At 36.0% G+C, this 20039-nt stretch overlaps 1 protein-coding gene across 2 annotated transcripts in view; it reads right to left on the bottom strand.

Annotated features, from left to right (window-relative positions):
• Window positions 1-18311: 18311 nt before the first annotated feature.
• LOC139897138 (pyridoxine/pyridoxamine 5'-phosphate oxidase 2) overlaps window positions 18312-20039 on the bottom strand; it is a 57106-nt gene continuing 55378 nt past the window's right edge. For both annotated transcript variants that reach the window (XM_071879794.1, XM_071879793.1), the window contains exons 4-8: window positions 19971-20028; window positions 19860-19892; window positions 19657-19752; window positions 18657-18827; window positions 18312-18572 (exon numbers count right to left, since the gene is read on the bottom strand). In XM_071879794.1, coding sequence (XP_071735895.1) covers window positions 18474-18572; window positions 18657-18827; window positions 19657-19752; window positions 19860-19892; window positions 19971-20028 — 457 coding nt within the window. In that variant the 3' untranslated portion in view covers window positions 18312-18473. The remainder of the gene's footprint in view (window positions 18573-18656; window positions 18828-19656; window positions 19753-19859; window positions 19893-19970; window positions 20029-20039) is intronic.

Raw genomic sequence — 20039 nt, 5'->3', positions numbered from 1 at the left:
TGGGCCTAACGAACCTCATCCAAAATACCGGATGCTTTAGTACTTCGAATTTGTTTTTTATCATGTCCGATGGATTTCCCGGAATGATAGGGTATATTCTTATATGCATCTTGTTAATGTAGGTCACCAGGTGTTCACCATATGAATGATTTTTATCTCTATGTATGGGATGTATATTGAAATATGAAATCTTGTGGTCTATTATTACGATTTGATAAATATGTAGGTTAAACCTATAACTCACCAACATTTTTGTTGACATTTAAAGCATGTTTATTCTCAGGTGATTATTAAGAGCTTCCGCTGTTGCATGCTAAAATATGGACAAGATTCGGTGTCAGCATGATTGTATAATATTGTTTAAAACTGCATTCGAGATTTACTTTGTTGTAACATATTAATATTGTAAACCAATATGTATTGGTAGTGTGTAAGTGTGATATTTTTAGATTATCATTTCTTGATAATCTAGGTGGTGTCTTTTTAACCTTGTCGATAAAATAAAGGTTATGGTTTGTTTTAAAAACGAATGTAGTCTTTGAAAAACGTCTCATGTAGAGGTCAAAACCTCGCAAAGAGATCAATTAATATGAAACGTTTATAATCGATATGAACGGGACATTTCATTAGCCATCACCTATTCTGAATGAATTGGGGATGGGTTCGCAGCCTACTTAGTCATTGGAGACAAGAAGAAGGTGATCCCTTCCATCCACCACATTCCCCTATTGGCAAAGAACCTGAAGCACTTACCGGCGAACCTGTTCGTAATACCATTTTCTCTCTCATCTCCAGAGTATTTCATCATGATTATATACTATCTCAAATTCTGGATCTTATTCATCCGCTCCTCCGAACCGCCAATCATCCCGGTGTAGTAGAAGAAGTCAACGAGCTTCGCGTTCGGGTAGTGACTTTGGAGAATACGGTGCAAAGATTACAAGCACCAGCAGCATCACCGGCATCAATAGTACCACCATCATCAACACCAACAGTATCATTACCACTACCAACAACAACATCCGCATCCCGCACCTCAACATCACAATCTGTACCTCGAACATAAACGTGATACGCTCCATAGATACTAAGGAATACCAACAACAACAAACGATGAAGTATTGATTCATAACTTCATCGAAGAAATATTCTGGAGAGAATATGTAGTTTCTAAAAGTTTTAGAGAATACTTATTCTAGTTCTAATTGTAAACCAGATGAGTGACCGAATAGAAATGATGAAATAAAACCCTGATCGGAATGGTGCACGATTTACAAGCTAGATCTATTTTACTAGCAGCATCAACAGTACCGTCAGCATCACCAGCACCATCAGTACCGTCAGCATCGTTAGCATCAGCATCATCTACAACATCACAAGCTCCACTAGATCCATAATCACCGCAAACATCATCACTAATCAACAACACGTATATCGTATCAACGAGTTATGAAGTATTAACTCATTCCCTCTGAAGAAATTATATGTTATATGTATATTTTATATATATATATGAATTTTAAGATCAAAATAAATCTTTTCGTACTAAGCTATTACGTGTGAATATTAACTACTAGGTTAGTTCATGTTATTAATATGCTATGATGTACATCCTTCGTTAATGACTTAACAATCGTTAACTATAATCTCTGCTTCGACTTAATAGATTCCATTTCATAATAAATCAAGTGTATTATTCAAATAAATGTTTGATTTTACACTTTTATTTTCGATGTACTTGAAACATTCCAGAAAACACCATTCGTACCTTGCGAAGTTAGCAAGAGTTCCATAAGCACCAACATGATTCACTGAGGAAATATCAATAAAACTGAATAACGAAGTATTGATTACATTAGTGAAATACTCCGCGAAGATTATGAAATCTTTAATGTTTTAGAGTTTATTCATTTCTAATCCAGCCGAAAATCAAATGAGCTTAATATGATATTAACTCATTAAATTTGTATTACATCTGAAGAAAATATACATATATATATTTTCATAAAGACTATAATAAAATTCTCTGGTACAAAATATTACTTGTGAAACTTTTAACGGGTAGGTAATACCCGAAAGATATATAAATTCACAATTAATATCTTACATTCTTCGATTCTGATTCAGCAAATCATCAACTATAGTCACTACTTTCACCACGATATACATTCATTCCTAGAAATCAAAATAACCATTCGCATCCAAATTTGATTACATATTCTGATTTTGAAAAATCAGAATCCTAGTTAAGATTTAACAGAAAATATCACTCTTAGATTCCTATATCTTTCAAAGCTATACTTTGACTTCTAAACTATGCTAGAACATCACTTATATTCATAAAACCCAGAAAAATATCCGTATCATTCAAGACTATTAAACATCATATGTATATTGACAATTACAATCTTCATTCAAACCCTTCGAACTCTTGGAAACACCTCATATTGATAACGAAGATTCGGTTATGATAACTTTGAATGTTGATGAAGCAGAAAAACTGTAAATGGTCTTAATGGCCAAAAGTTTGATAATAAAGAGTGGTATGTTGAAAAAGCTCAGAAAAAGAGAAGATTTGGTACTGAAAAAACGGATTAAGCAAACCAAGAAGGAGACTGTGGACAAATCACAAAGACTAAACCTGCCTTCAAAGAATCCAAATGATTCGGTATCTGCTGAAGTCATAACGAATACCTTGCTTCTGACTCTAAATCTTTACGAACAAATCTTCTTTATTGTCCTTTGATATTAGAAATTCTAAGATATCATCATATCTTTCATTATAAATATCCTCGATATTTCTGAAGATATTTTCATAACTATTCTTGTCTGAAATCATTTATCTCTTCGTGATATCTGCGTTACATCATAAAGGAAACTATTTTAGTTTCTAAATTCTGAAAAATTCTAATTTAAAATATGAATGTTTTGAAGTAGTGTTGGGAACTGAAGCATGAGTTAGTATAATATAATGACACTTGATCAACGTGATTATATTACAGTAAGTCATGCGGAGTTTCTAATGGAACGTGATAAAGATTCACAGATCATATCCTCATCATGAACCATGTTACATAACTCTTTCATTCTATTTAACCTCTAAACATATCAAGAAAATATTTTTCTTGATGATTCGGTCTTTTCCAGATATTCTGGTAATTTGACAAATCAAATCATGCTATTACCTTTCCTTTCTGCTTTGTATATTATGATCATTTGAAACTCCATACCTACGAATTCTGGACCATTATTCGCTTGACTTGAAGTCGGGAAGAAGAAGAAAACAAAAGCATGAAGCTCCGAAATAAAAATGGGAGTATAAATCGCAGCAAATAGGAGAGAGCATTAACTGTGGATGTCAATGATTATAGAAAGATAAAAGCAGAAACATCGAAATATAAGGGAAGATATAAAACCCAACAACAACCCAGAAATTACAAACCGTATATATCGATGCATATAGTAATATAAAGATACGGGAGGACTAAAAACACTATAAAACCAAGAATATAGTAGAAGTGAATAGATTCTTCCGGCGGCAGATGAAAAAGAAGAATGATATATATGAAAGTTAGGAGTATATCAAGAACCAGAACTGGATGGAGCATATTGACGAATACTTTAAAGTATGAGTTGAGGGAGGAAGAATAGAAGGTGAGCTGTGGAAATAAAGAAACGAATGGAGTGGATTTATAGCGAAAAATCTGACAGAGCAATCGTGACAGGTTATCGCATTTAATCAAAGAAGATCCTAATTTCCTTAATTATCGAAGAATCAAATCTTATTACGAGGATTTTCTCTAAATCCCTTGAACTCCGGAAATCAATCCTATCTACGTCAAAAGATATGACGAATCTACATTTATTCATTTCACACTTTTGTGATAACTTCACTCGTACTCTTCACAAAATCGAATTGTTTTATCTATATTACTCAATGATGATAAAACTCTTTCAGCTCGTATGCGTCATGAAAACATACTTATTGTCAGCCATGACCAACCCAGTCAAATTTCTGGACGAAATTTCTTTAATGGGTAGGTACTGTGACAACCTGGAAATTTCCGACCAAATTTAAACTTAATCTTTATATGCTTCCGACACGATAAGCAAAGTCTGTAATATTGATTCTCAAACTTTTTGAACTAATGTTATATATTCAGTTAACCTTTGACTATTGACCGACGATTCACGAACATCTATTTGTAGATATATATATATATATATATATATATATATATATATATATATATATATATAGACACAATAAGTTGGAATATTAATTATTCATAAATAACTTGCAATGTGTATTTAAAAACTGAAATATGTATATTAAATAAAGATATATACATATATATAATTTCAAGTTATTTAGTAAACGATAGTAACATTCGTTTATTGATTCGATTGATATTTAGATAAGTTAACTAAAATGTTTAAGATGAACAAGTAAAACACTAATTTACTACAGTATTTTCGAATTACTACAGTACCCGAAAAGCTACAGTGTTTTCGAAAATCACTATTTGCTACAGTAAAACACTATTTGCTAGAGTAAAAAACTATTTGCTACAGTGAAAAATATGTCGGAAAACAAGAAAACAAAATATATTGGGTGCGTACCAGCTGGCCATGCGATCGCATGGCAAATGGGTATGAAACCCATGCGATCGTATGGGGTTGATTTTCAGGACAAGTCTATAAAGCTCGTCGATTTCTGGTTGCAGGCACACACACATATTCTTATCTCATTCTCTCTGTATTATTATTATTTATATTATTATTATTATTTTTATGATTATTATTATTATTATTATTATTATTAATATTAAGATTAATAATATTAATCTTATTATTATTAGTATTATCAGATATCGTTACCGTTATTATTAGTATTATACATAAAATACTACGACGAGGTCATGAGCGTATTATTTCAAAACGGGTTTTTTCGAGCGGGATAGAACTAAGGAAATTATGGGTTATAGCTAAGGAGGTGATGGGTATGGTTCGGGGGTATTGCTCGTGAGATCAAACTAATGTTTATCTTCTCCGTTGCGTCTACGTACTTTCCTACAATATTGAATCACAATATTGATACGTGAGCATTCACATCTTATCTTTTATATATTAATAGTGTATCCATGTCTAGTGTTCGAGTATATATGTTTATGCATGCTTGTATGCTTTAATTTGTCGTTAGATAGTTTATGATGAATCGCGAATTTGATACATATGCTACTGATATAAAGTATATGATATGCATGTTTTTGAAAATCTGGCGAAAAATTATTAACTTTTCATTTAGAAATCGCGTGATTTCGATGAACGGATTAAAAGATATGGTCAACTGAATTATGGTTAACGTTAATTGAAATTGTGTTTGAAATTATAAATTAATATTTAAACAACTTGTTTATGAGATTGATAAATTGGATTTTCAAATATTACTAATCAAGTAAATGAATTTCTATATAAAGCACGTCTCGTTTTGTTGAACAATTGTCAGGGTTTACTGTCTTATCATGTTTTAAAGCTTTATAAACACTATGATCTGATTTTACAAGTATTGGAAAACTATGTGAAATAATAAAATATTTTCTATTGCCATGATAATTCAAATATAATACAACTCCTGAAATAAATAATATTTTGAGTTTGAAAACTATAAATTCGTTCAATTATCAAGACTTATACTATGTTAATAAACATGTAGAGATTTAAAGATCATATTGGGTCAGGTTAACTTTTGAGATGACTTTTGTTAACTTTTGTATGTCGGTCTCGAGCATTAGGATTGTGATACACTATGACCTGACCTAGCTTGTTAGACATGTATTGACCAACATATGTTCTCTAGGTTGAGATCTACGGTTATTTTGCATTCCGAGTTTCGGTCACATTTCGGTGAATGACCTTATGTTCTGCTAAGGTGAGTTTCATTACTCCCTTTTTAAATGCTTTTGCAATCTATATTTTTAGTCTGAGAATACATGCACTTTATTTTAAATGCAATGGATACAAGTACATACTAAATTCTACACTGATTTTGAACCGAAAATCCCTTAGCTTTGGTAACTAGTAACTGCTAGTTATAAGAAGTGGTGGGCGCGAGTAGTTGTATATGGATCCATAGGGCTTGACATCCCCGTCTGTTCCAGGTATAGAAACCCTAGCCTGAACTATAAAACAGACGTATACTATTTGAGATTAGTACACGTTGGTTTGCTTGTATTGTACATGTTGGTTGCATGTATGTTAAAACAGGGGTACTTATTATAACGTTAAAGTTTAGTTACCAGGGTGCTCAATCTTGTAGAATATTTTGATAAACGTTTCTGGATGAAACAACTGAAATCTTGTGATCCACCTTTATATACAGATTATGCGCAACATTAAAACTATGAACTCACCAACCTTTTTGTTGACACTTTTAAGCATGTTTATTCTCAGGTTCCTAGAAGTCTTCCACTTTTTGCTTATACGTTATACAAGCTATGTGCATGGAGTCATACATGCTTTATTCGAGAAAACTTTGCATTCACAAAATCATCACCATGTATCTTATTTGACTGTATTGTTAACGGATGCATTGTTAGAAACTATTATATACAATGATTGTCTATACGTAGAAATCATCAGACGTCGAAAACCTTGGATTTATATATTCATTTATGGTGTACCTTTTCAAAAGAATGCAATGTTTACAAAACGTATCATATAGACGTCAAAACCTCACTATGAAATCAATGAATGATGTATTCGTCCAAATGGATTTGGAGGGGTCATCACAATAAAGGATCATGCGAGTTACACTAAGGCTTCAGGACAGTCACCAAAAAGATTAAGCGGTTAGGGTATTACTGGCCAAGGATGTACGCAAACACAGCAGAAAGGATAATGATTTGTCAAGAATGCCAATTACACGCGCCAGTTAGCAGGGCGCCCCAGTATCCTATGATTCCGATCACATCACCATGGCCATTTTGCAAATGGGCTATCGATATAGTGGGACCCTTCCCAAAAGCCGCAGGCAATGCGGAGTATTTGGTGGTCGCTATTGACTTCTTCACCAAATGGGTAGAAGCGATGCCCCTGCGCACCATAACCAGTAAGCGGGTCAGAGACTTTTTCTGGGAAAGCATTGTATGTAGGTTTGGAATACCTAACAGAATCGTCAGCGACTATGGTAAGCAAATCGAAGGTAACCCCTTCCGCAGCTGGTGTCAAGACTTAAACATTAAGCAGAGTTTCACCTCCGTCGCGCACCCACGGGCCAATGCGAGGTTACGAACCGAGATATCATGCACGCTATCAAAGCAAGGCTAGGAATGAAGCGCAAAGGATGGGTGGACAAATTGCCAAAAGTCTTGTGGGCGCATAGAACAACGCACAAGAACAGCACATGAGAAACGCCGTTTAGTTTGGTATACAGCTCTGAAGCGGTGATCCCAGCAGAGATAACCGTCCCAACTGAAAGAATGTTGTCATACAGTGAAGAAGGAAATGATGAAAAGCTGCGCACCAATTTAGACTACTCGGAAGAGCGCAGAGAAATGGCGGCGATTTGTGAAGCAGCCAACAAACAGCGCATCGCAAAATATTACGATAAGCGTGTACAGGCAAGAGTATACAAAGTAGGAGATCTTGTGTGGCGCGACAATCAAGCGAGCAGGGCCTAAAACAATGGAAAGTTGGGGCCAAACTGGGAGGGATCTTACAAGGTCATTGGGATCAGAAACACCGGAACTTACAAACTGGCAGAGCTCAAGGGTAATCCAATTAAGCGGACCTGGCATGCTACCGCTCTTAAGAAATGTTACATGTAATATAGAAATTAGGAGAATTGATCACTCACCTACTTTGTCTAGATTTACATGTAATTACTAAAACAATGCGCCTTTTAGGTCGACCGTGTACTGCGTTATTATAAAATCGTATTTTCGATTATATTAAAGCAACAAGTCATTTTCAGTCAATTATTTCTCGTACCTTTAAAAGAAGAATAGATATACGACTTAAACTGAACGCGCACAGTAATATACTAGCGCGTTCCTGCCTCTTCAAGGGATGACTTTCCCTAGCTCCCGTGCGGCAGAAGTCTGTTTGGCGACAGACTAGACTATTTACCAGAGAGCGATGGTCATTGGGTTGATCTAGTTCTACCCGAGCAGTCCTAGGGATCTGCAAGTCATGACTATAAACAAAAAGCGTTGGTCGCGCTTGACCACAGTCCCAAACTTACGTTTGGAACACTATTAGACGCGATTATGAGCATGCGATCTGAGTGTGCGTTGAGTGCACATTAATGCACATAAAGATTAGCGATAGCACGCCAAGGGTAAAAATAACAACGTCATAGATAACAAAGCAATAATATGAGCAATCAATGTATCACAAAGTTACATCACAATTGTATATTTTTTATTTTCAAAAAATACATGTTACAAAATATTACACGCGCCATAACGCATTATTACATTACAAGATAAGCCTACAATTTTGAATTCACTAAATCTCGTGCCGTCACACACGGATCACGCGGCAACTCTTCCAGGTGAGGAATAGGAATGTGGTGCAGGGCCATACAAGCTTTCCTAGCCTTCTCGTGCGCCTCGGGTATGAGGCAATCTTGAATAGCTTTAGGGAGAATGGCAGGCATATGAATATGCTCCTTTATAATATCCCAGAAGTAGAGACGCTCAACATCCTGGATGGCTTTCAAGGCGTCTTCATAACGATCACTCACGGTATCGCTGTTCAAAGCATTGTCCACTATGCGAGGGAGACCTGCCTTTAGCACCCCAAACTCAAGACTAGTCAATTGCATACTCGCTGCTCTAGATCGGCATACTGAGCCTTCAGCACGCGAATAGTTTCCTCTTGAAGTCTTGATCGTTACTCTGGCGATTCACGCAATCTAGCTCTATCTGTATTTTTTCGTTGGCCTGTTGCGCCTTCTCAAGCTTTCCACAAAGGCGCATCATCGTGTCCCTCATTATGGACATCTCATCGCCAGAAGACCCATCACAGGGACCAGGACTTTGGACATTCTTACCCTTCGGGTAACCCGTGGGGCTGGTGCGCCCTGCTTCCCAAGAAGAATCGCTATCCACCTGAATATGGGACGGATGAGGTCCATCGGCGCTCTCTTTTGCGCTAGGTCCACCACCATCTGATCGAAAAAACAAGGATCAATAACGTAAATGGATGAACGATCACATAAAGATAGAGACACAATACATACCAGTACGAGCGCGTTTTGATGAAGAATGAGCGGTCAATCTCTTTCGTCTTTTCTGAACATGCGTGGAATCACGGCGGGACAAATTTCCCGCGAGAACATTGTTTTGGGAGATCAGCGTACTGCGCTGAAGCCTTCTTCTTCTTCTTTTTCTTGCGCGAAGAACTAGAAGTAGAAGCTGCCGTAACCGGGAATTTAGCCGAAAAACCTTTCCCCACAGGCATACGATCCACAGCCACAGATGCGCATAATGAGAACTCAAGATACTCAGCAAATGATATCGCTGTAAAAATAAACGAAGTCATTAAGGAGAAGAATTAGATAAGGTAAGTTGAAAGCCTTGTATACCTTGAAGATGACGGCTAAAGTGAGGATCGTAATTGGGGTCTGGCCAATGCTTGGATATACCACCCGCGTATAAAACGTTATTTTTGAACGCAAGCAACGGTATGGCGCGACCTACACACTTACCCAGCGACTGCTCGCTGGAACTTAGAGATGGCGCTGAATTTAAACTCTCGTCAAAACCATATTGCCAAGAACCCACATTTGAAAACTCCAGTGGGATAAACGTATCATCCACGAAGAAGTAGCATTCTTTCCAGTTTGGCGGAGTTTCCTCCACTGGTCCAGCGGTAAAACGAACGTTGTCACGAAAAGCGAACCAGCCAGTATCGAGTCGTTCAAATAGAAATATGTTCTTAAACAAATTCACCGTCGGAATAAAGTCATGCGATCTACACCACATTTGGAAAATGATAAGACGACAGGCGCTATCAGGGTCTAGCTGACTCATACCTATGTTAAAATGTGAAAGAACGCGCATAAAGAAATTTGTTGGCGGAATGCGCAGATTCCCTCGCTCAAAAACTACGCATAAAGAAATTCACCTTAGTCTACGCTATATACAGCCACCTTCCCAACAGGAGAGCGGTTGGCTCGATCTACACGGCCAAGAACAAGGGGTGATAACGACCCCATTGGAGGATAGCGCTTCGATAGATGCGCTACGTATTGAGGCGTGATGGATGAAGGAATGAAAGCAACATTGCAAAGATTCGCGCAAGAAGACATGTCGAAAGTTGAAAGTAAAGGGAAAGTGAAAAATGAAAGGGGAAGGTCTATTTATAGAAGAAGAAAGGATGACTGTAAATCATCCTTACCGTACACGTGTCAGAACATGTTAGAATTTAATGCAGTAAAACAGGTGATGTGACGGCTGTCACGTCACATCTGCTATAGAGTTAACAATAGCTGAGTTCGACACCATGCGCAATACTTACGCATAATATCGAACTGGGGGGGACTTAATGATACGCATACCCGATTAGCTCGTGTTGCGCATCACACTTGCACCATGTGTGCACAGCCCTCGCGCTATGGCACTCCAGGCGCAAGTAAATGTGCGCTAGTTACGTCTAGCGCGCTCTGAAATAGGATGACGTGCGTCTAGCGCACGCTGAAAGCGGATGACGTGTCCTGTACTTACTACGATCTCTGCAAATTACAGACAGCCAGCATAAAAAGTAATAGTACTGTTCCCTGGTCCCCTCTCCTAAGCGTTCAGGCAGTACAGACAAGAAAGCAACAGGGAACACGTGGCACCAATAAACAAACGACATTGTAGCTATAAATAACGGACTCGAATCACAATGCAGGGGCATTCCATTTCTGGGATTTACACACATACTATTTTAGGTATTAAGGTACGAACTAACCGCGCTATCTATATAGCGCGATTATACCCGCGCTACCGGACTTATAGCATTCCACTAGACATTCTTGATATACAGCTAGCGTTCTCTGAACATAAACCCTATAACCCAGCGCGAGCCATCGTTAACCGGACTTCCTGTCGATGGTGGGTCTATGTTTAACCACCCCCGCTGAGATCCTCATCTCGCAAGGGGTTATTCACTGTACTCCTGACCGGAGAGTTAAACTCAGTGAACCCTTAAATCCCCCTTCTTTGATGTCAAACATGGACCAAATTCAATCCGAATATTTTATGCTAGATCATTAATGAAACGACTATGTAATTTTGTAATTAAATAAATAGCTTCATAATAAATAACCCACACAATTCTATGAAAAATGATTTCAATATACATATAATTACAATTTAAATACGATTTGTATAAATCTTTTATTAAATTAAAAGTTAAGAAATACATATATATTTTTCTAAAGTTTAAAAAACTTTTTTTAAAAAGTATTATTTTTAAAATAAAAAAAGTTTAAAAAAATAAAAAGAAAACTAATAGTAACAAACGAAAAAGAGTATAAAAATGTTTTGAAAAATTATTGTAGTTACTATTCACCCCTTAGCCCCTTAACTAGTCTAATACGGAGTAGCTAAGAAAGACATGTATATTCTTCTAAAGTTTATTAGAAAATTTTTAATTATTATTTCAAAAAATAAAAAGAAAAGGTTAAAATGTTTAAAGGAATTATAGGGCTATTATTCACCCCGCGTCCGTTGCGTCCGTGGCGACGCCCGTTGCGCCGTTTTGGTGACTAAACAGTTTCGACCCCGTCCCGTTTTCTTATAAGCCGATCAACGGTCAAAAGTCAGGTCAAATGCAGGAAAAATTGGGTCAACGCCGTTCAAAAGTCATAAATTCTGTTAAAATAGGTAATAAGTCGGTAAAATCAATCAAAATTGACTTATTTTAGTATTCCATTTTGTATTATATTCACGCTAATGGCAATTATAGGTACAAACTTGTCAACGAAGGTTTTTAGCTCTAAAATATGTGTAAATATTTATATATATATATATATATATATATATATATATATATATATATATATATATATATATATATATATATAAGTCAACATCCGTTTCGACCCCGTTTCGACCCCGTCTCGGCCCCTTTTTTCCGTTGCGAAGGTCGCTACCGTTTCAGCTCCGTCTCGCGTCTTTTTCAACCTTGAGTAATAGTATAAAAGATAACGAGTTTTTCATCTAACTATTTTTCATTTAGCTGAGTGGTTACCGTCTTTCTATATTTTTTTTTTTTTTGTAAGTGAGGAAACCCTCCTACGAACGAGCACATTGGCTCCCTCATAGAAGGTAAAACCTCGGGTAATTAAGCCCACGAGCGCAAGATCTGGTACCTGGTGAATTGCGCATTATGCGCACCCTCTAGTTACACTCCATTTTTGAACAATTTAGCATAGCTAGGAATTGAACCCGGGTGGTGTGCTTCATTGGGCAATTCGTTGCCACTCAAGCAAGCCTGCTTGGTAAGCATAAATTTATTAAACGGTTGCAGAAACATCTGAAAGCATAAGTCTAGCTTAATGTCTCAAGTTCCAGTATCACCTGGGATTTCATAATGCAATTTGCTTTGTAGTTGGTTATGGAGCCCTCTAGAGACATTGTTGTCTGACTCTGTTTAATGATAGTTGTTAATGGGGTGCTTTCCAAGGGTGGGTGTTAGTTCTGTAACGAATTTCAAGAGCCTGAAGAGCCTGTCGTATTGCAATTGTTCGATGGAACATCCTTTAACACGTGAAATATATATGATCATGTGCTGAGAACTCTTTTGATAATCCTCGTCAATCACTCTAATCTTGCCGTTAAAAAAAATGAGTTTTTCATATACAACTTCATGGTCAAAAGTGTTTATTGACTTCATTTTTTATTTATTTTTTGAAAGAAAATTCTGTTCAATGGCAGGTGGAATTTCAAATATATAGTCTTTCACTAGATCTTATGGGGACCCAAACAAATATTTGAGGATATGAATCGGGCAAATTGGCATTGAATTCAAGAAAACGAAAGTTTTTTTTATCTTCTATATTTTAATATTAAAATATTATAATAATGATGTCATTATTAAGCTAATTTCTTTGTTAAGAAAAAATTAAAAAAAAAATCTAAACATGATGAGTGATGTTATTAATCTAAATAATTTTAAATTAAAATTAAATTTTATTAATTAATTATTATTATTATCAAATCTTATTAATAATTAGTTTAATTATTAAAATTAAATAATTTTAAATAATTATTTTAAATTGATTACGAGAAGGTTTAAAGTTAGGCAGAATGAAACCAATTCAAAATTTATATTTTAATTTACACCTTTAAAATAAAATAACAACTAATATTATCTCTTAAAATTGGATGTGGATTGTTTATTACGCATTTTAGGTGTTTGATGAAATGTTCAGCTGAAGAGTTTCTTAGTCGGACTCTGTGGTTCCACGGATCATTAAACTAAATAACTTTAGCATTTACGTTCACTTAATACCTAAAACATATCATTAAACTGTTTCGTTTAAACAAACTTGTGGTTCCACAAGTCATTTTACTAGTATTTCTCTAAATTCCATAAAATATGGACGTGTATTATTCACATTGCGTATGAATTAGTAACTTAAATTTTAATCGTAACGTTAAACTGATGTAGTAACTCTTAAATATTAATCGTAACATTAAACCGTGTGGTGTATACCGTGTATTCTTTTTGAAACGTAATATACATAATTTGAATATCATATTTAAGTTATAAAATTAAAATAATACAAAGTCATCAATTTGATTTTGGCCAATAATCACGGTATTACACAATGGATAAATTTCATATTCAAGGGGCAAACTTTTTGCGAAACCTTGATAATAGATCCTTCTAATTTCTAAGATAAGTTCACGTTGGCACCGATCGAGACACCCAAGTATTTCGATGCGAAATGACCAACTCGACATCCAAATTCTGTAGCAGCTCTCATATATGTGACCCCTTGACCGAACATGTGTGACTTTCCCATATTGAGTCTCAATGGTTCCCCCCATGTACTTTGTGTCATGGGATAGGGAGAGGTCACGGATTCGATCCTTAGGGATGACATGATTTTCTTTAAACCAATTGAACACCAATAATGGTGTTATATATTGACCATATAGGGAGGTTTTACCGGATTCGTTCACGGACCTCTACCCGGACCACTGCCCGAATGGATGTGTTCCCCGGGCAACGTCGATTGGGTTCGGGTTTCCGCCCGAACGTGTGTGTTACGTGTAAATGATGAGGGTCGTTGAAATAAATGATCTACTGATGCCAAAAAATCGTCGTTAAAAAAAAAAAATGAAAAATGTCAAACATACGTACGAATGATATTGGCCTCTTTCTGGTTCCGTTCACTCAATATAATCACATCATTCACATATATGAGGTGAGAAAGCTTGACTCCTAAATTATTTAAACATATTCCATTTTTTTGGAACATCAAACTTTTTATTAAAAAAACTACTCTCTAGCAAGCAGCTAGAGAGCACAAAACCTCAAACATTACAAGGGCTTTACAAGTTAATCGTTCCAAGAAATTTTACATTTTACTCTACAAGAATACCACAAAAATGAAAAACTACGCAACGAATCAAATAAACAAGATTTCTTCATATCTTCGCCGGGGAACACGACACTATTTCTGAATCTCCATAGTAGCCAAATTAGAGCAGCAACAATCGAATACAACTTGCACCTATATTCTTCATTAACACTCCATGCATCAAACCAATCCACAAACTCAAACCAATTAGAAAACATCATAATTTGAACATCGGACCATATTCTGCAATTACGCCATAGCTCCAATGCAAGATCACATAAAAAAAACGTGATTCGACGACTCTAACCCACATTGACAGCCGCAACATTTACCTGTCTTTTCAATAAGTTATCTCGAGTAGGGAGTCTATCTATCGCCACCCGCCAAAGAAAAATGTTTACCTTACGAGGGATACACTTACACCATCTAGTAGCAATATCATGAGTAGGCAGTAACCGATCATCTATAAATAATCTAGTATCGCTAACTGTAAAATTTGACGCATTGTCAAGTGACCATTGCCAACAATCAACTTCATCCGACATCACCAAGTCACCTACATGCGTTATTAATTCGGCTAGTTTACCTGAATTCCTCGTGCCAATATCTCGTTTCCACGACCATCTCCACCCCTCGGAATTGCATCGGTCCGCAAGGGTACAATTTTCATCCCAATCCAAATGAAATAATCTCCCAAATTGTTCACGTAACGGACCATTACCAATCCAATTATCCTTCCAAAAAAGGATAGGATCTCCCGTTTCCAACTTTCACTCTAAGGACATTATTCGGTAAAAGCCCTTTGTTTTTCACTTTGGAAAAAGACACTATGATATTGTACCAATTGCCTTTACATGAAATTGGTGTACCGTCCAAACCCGCTTTTGTACCATACAAGGCTTGCAAAACCGAAACCCATATCGCATTAGGAGAATTTGAAAACCTCCATATCCATTTGAACAAGAGGGCGTAATTCATGGCACGGAGAATTTAAACATATTCCATTGAAAAGATTATTACCAACAGACTTGTTTAAAGCTAAGTTTAAACCCTCCATGAGTGATGAGAATGATAAACAAGAATGGACTCAACGGATCTCCTTACCGAATACCTCTTTTGATTCGAAACTCACGAGTAGGGCTACCATCGATGAGAACTGGTCGTCTTGGCCGAGCTGAGACAACCTTTGATTCAACCTCTCTACGTAACACCAAAACCCAATACAGTTAGCATGTGAGCGATAAAGTCTCAGTTTACTAAACCGTATACTTTCTTGAAGTCTATCTTGAAAAGCATCAACTTACTTTTATGTTTCTTGAACCACGAAATTACTTCAGTAAAACCAATGGCTCATACAACATTTGTCTCCCTCCTAAAAACGCTGATTGTTTCGGGCCAATTATTTTTTAAATTACTCGAGCTAGCCGGTTGGATAATATCTTATGTATGATCTTGTACAGAACACCAATAAGAGATATTGGTCGGAAATCTGTAACATGAGTCGGATTATGTAACTTTAGAATAAGTGACAACAAAAGCGGAGATGGCACCACCTGTAAGTGGAGTTGTATCGAAGAACTCTTTCACGGCCCGAAAAATGTCAGACTCGAGTAAATCCCAAGAAGTTTTAATAAACCAAAATGGAAAACCGTCGGCCCCGGGGCTTATCACTACCGCACCCTTACACAACATTCTTAACTTCTTAACATGAATCTCAGCCTCCGACCAAGCCATATCTTCACTACAAAAAACATTGTTCGGCTGAATAAAATCCAAGACTGCACCAGAGTCGACTTCATCAAATTTCGCCTCATAAAACTCGAAGAACTACCAACGAAGCATTGCTTCAATGGTACCGCGGTTACACTTGTGTACTCGCAGGGCTAGAGGTCTCGGGTTCGAGCCTCGTTACCCGCTCTAGGAATTGAAATATATTCCTTGAAGGTGGCCCAAAGGGAAGGTTTTACCGACCCGCTCCGGGACTAAGATCCGGCCCGCCTGCCCCTCGGGATGGTTAAAGGGTCGGATCCTCAGAGTGTGGTTCGGGTTTCCTGCCCGAAAGCGCGCGTGTGTGTGCAAATGATGACTAGGCTTCGGTCCGGACTGATGCAAGCTTGCCTTTTAAAAAAAAAAAAAAAAAAAAAAAAAAACTCGAAGAACTTATTTTTGACAGCAATAGGGTCAGTATGCCATTATCCATCAGACATGATGCCGTTAATAACATTTTTTGTTCGTTGATGTTTCAACAAGAAATGAAGAAGACTAGAGTTTTCATCACCTGATTTAATTCAAGTAGTTCTAGATTTTTTTTCAAAAGGTTAGCAGCTTCAATACTATCAAAAACATCCCTTTTTCAACCAAATTAGCATGTTCAGAAAGCTCATCTTTGCTAGCTGAACCCTCATCAATTGTATCGTCCAATTAAACAAGTTGAATCTCAATCTATTGTTTTCTACTCAATTCCCTAGCACGAGTGTTACGAATCCATTATTTCAAATTTGTCCTTCGTAAATTTCGGTGTTGACTTGAAAGAATGTCGATGAACCTGTGCATTATAATCTGGAAAAACATTTTTTACAGTATCTTTAAAACCAATTCTTATGAACCAAGAGTTAAATAACTTAAAAGGTAAAGGACCGAATTCCACCTTTTGTTGTGTCAGTAAGATCAAAGAGTGATCACCTATTCACTTGAATGGACGAATCATTATTAACCTTTACGCCAGTTTCCTTCAAGTAACCAGGAGACTAATTTTTCGACTTAAATGCTGCAAACGTACATGGATGCCATGTGCCTAATTCTTGAATCGAAACCTCATGGATGCCACCACCAACCTTGATTCTTTCGATATTGGAGATACGAGACAGTGACTTAGTCGTCACACATACTCTACCATTGCTCAAAGGTAACATGCCATCTTTTCATAAAAGAAATAAAACGACCCACCAACGTAGCTACTTTTTTGTAAGCGGATGATCCCCAAGCACATAGGGGTAAACCAACAATTTCCACTGAGTCGTTCGTCTACCTAGAACTCTTTTGTTACGGGTTTAAAGCAAGAAAGGTTGCAAACTAAAAATTTTGAAAGCTTCATAGTTTTCTTTCGAAAAACAAAAACTTGAACCAAAGCCACAATGCAACCACATATTGATCTCAACGTTCTCAAAGCCTTCTTCTGTTCTTCACAACATAAACGATATATTGACACTATGGTTTCAACAATAGATTTGTTAGACCTAAAATTACACTCCGACAAGCTTATTACAATCATATTAATGGACATTTCACGGACGATTTCCTGGGTATCCACTAAAGTTTTACGACTTTGTTAACAGGGCACCAAATACACCTCTCATAATAATACAGGTTCAACGAGCAGAACTAAAACAAAAGTTATTAATTACGGGAGCCGGTTGCAACTTATAATGCAGGACACGTGAACATTGACAGCTAAAAACCAGCTGATTCATCTTAATGGGTATGGCTTCTGTGTGGTTGGGTATGGCAGCAAAACTACAACCCGCAAACGGCATTTTTTAACTTTCAGTGAACTAAAACTGAAAACCACCTGGTTCATCTATTAGCTTTCAGTAAAATAAATTGAAAGTTCTAATAATATTTCAAGTATTCTGTTATGTGACATTTACAGGTAGAGAAATGAATTTAAGTACTGTAGTTAGTGTAAGCTAGTGCTTACTGTACCTAAACATTATATTTATATTTATATATTTATATAGTATTATAAAAATAAAATCTCATAATCAAAAAGGTACAAGTAACTAAATACAGATCGTAGCGACAATTAAAAAGTAACGCCAATAAGGAATTATTTAATTAATGAAATTTTTTATAGTAATTTATAGCTTAACCAACAACGGAAAAAGGATCACGGGTTGACTTTTTCTGAAATCCAAGAGATCTCTTCATTCACAATCTTCCTCGTAAAGGTTATCCTTTCATTACTTTTCAAATTTAAGTAGTCAACCTGTGTGCAGAGTACATCCTACAATTATAATAACTAAACAACTACTCAGTATTATAAAAATTAAAACCAGGAAAGGATATGGACCTGATCAGGGTCTAGAACCAACAAGCAAAAAGCTTCCACTGGGCCAGATGACGGGTCCAATGAGCTTGGAACTTGAGTTAGTTGGTCCCCTAGAGATGGAGTCCTCGGGTTCGGTCCCAAGTACTGGAGCCTGGATTTTGGTGAACTATCAAACCAAGCTTTCTCTCTTTGCTGCCCATAGATAGATTCAAAACACCATAAAAAGAACATATTTGCTAAAGTTTATATTGAAGGATCGTTCAGAAACACATGTAACGTTCAGCAATACTTTTTAAATTAAATATGAAAAGTTGAAACAAAAATCACATTGGGCAATGACATTCTCAAGTTTACATCAATGTATGGGTTTGGTATTGCATATTTCAATTTTTTTGTATAAAAAAAAAAAAAAAAAAAAAAAAAAAAAAAAAAAAAAAACACACACACACTTTGAAGTGTTAAGATACCTGCAAAATAGCTTATTTTAAGGCGCGTTTGATTACCTCTTTGGTTCAATATTCACTAAATGTTGAGTTTAGCATTCACTGTATGAATATGAATGACATATGATGTTGAACCGTTCAGCAATATGTTAGATATGAAATACTCTCTTAATCATTCATCTCTTAACCATTCAGCACAATCATTTCCTATGATATACTCCTTAAATAATATCTAAAACGTTTATCAAACACTTATAATCTTTTTTTAATAGAGTAATTTTACATCATTCACAAAGTTCATTCAGAATGATTATCAAACAAGTTATTGTTTTTGTTCAAACACCATTCAGATTTTGAACCATTCAACGCTTAGCCATTCTATTTTATGAATCACACCCTTAGACTGGCAAAACATTGACTGATAATAGGGCAAAAGTACTCTTTTCTAAGACGCTTGACGCTTAAAACACCAAGCACATTTATAATCCCAAACAGCCAATGGTATTATGGAATATATATATATATATATATATATATATATATATATATATTTAGAAACACTTAAAAATTAGGACTACCTGAAGTTTGAAGGGATCAGAGTTTGATCCATCAACAACATCAACTGCACCATTTATCCGAAACTGTTCCCATGAATCCGTGAAATACCAACAAATCTAAATCATAACCAAACAATTTCAAATGTTGAACAATGCTAAAAAAATAAATAAATAAATAAATAAAAAAAAAACTTTATTATTTAGGCTTCAAACTATATACATACTTCAGCAAATGGCCAATGATTTAGATCATCAATCTGCAATCAAAATTTATATCCAAAATCAAGATTCGAATTTTATTAGAGGATTGGTATGTAGCAACTAAAAGATTAAACCTTTTGAGTTCTGCAATCCGTGTTAATTAGAATTTTATTTGTTTCATCTTGAAATCCCCTGGCATAACA

This window comes from Rutidosis leptorrhynchoides, chromosome 3 (assembly GCF_046630445.1).
Source record: "Rutidosis leptorrhynchoides isolate AG116_Rl617_1_P2 chromosome 3, CSIRO_AGI_Rlap_v1, whole genome shotgun sequence".
In the NCBI taxonomy this organism is placed as follows: Eukaryota; Viridiplantae; Streptophyta; class Magnoliopsida; order Asterales; family Asteraceae; genus Rutidosis; species Rutidosis leptorrhynchoides.
The sequence above is the reverse complement of the archived record's forward strand: the minus strand, read 5'-3'. Positions and strand labels throughout refer to the sequence as shown.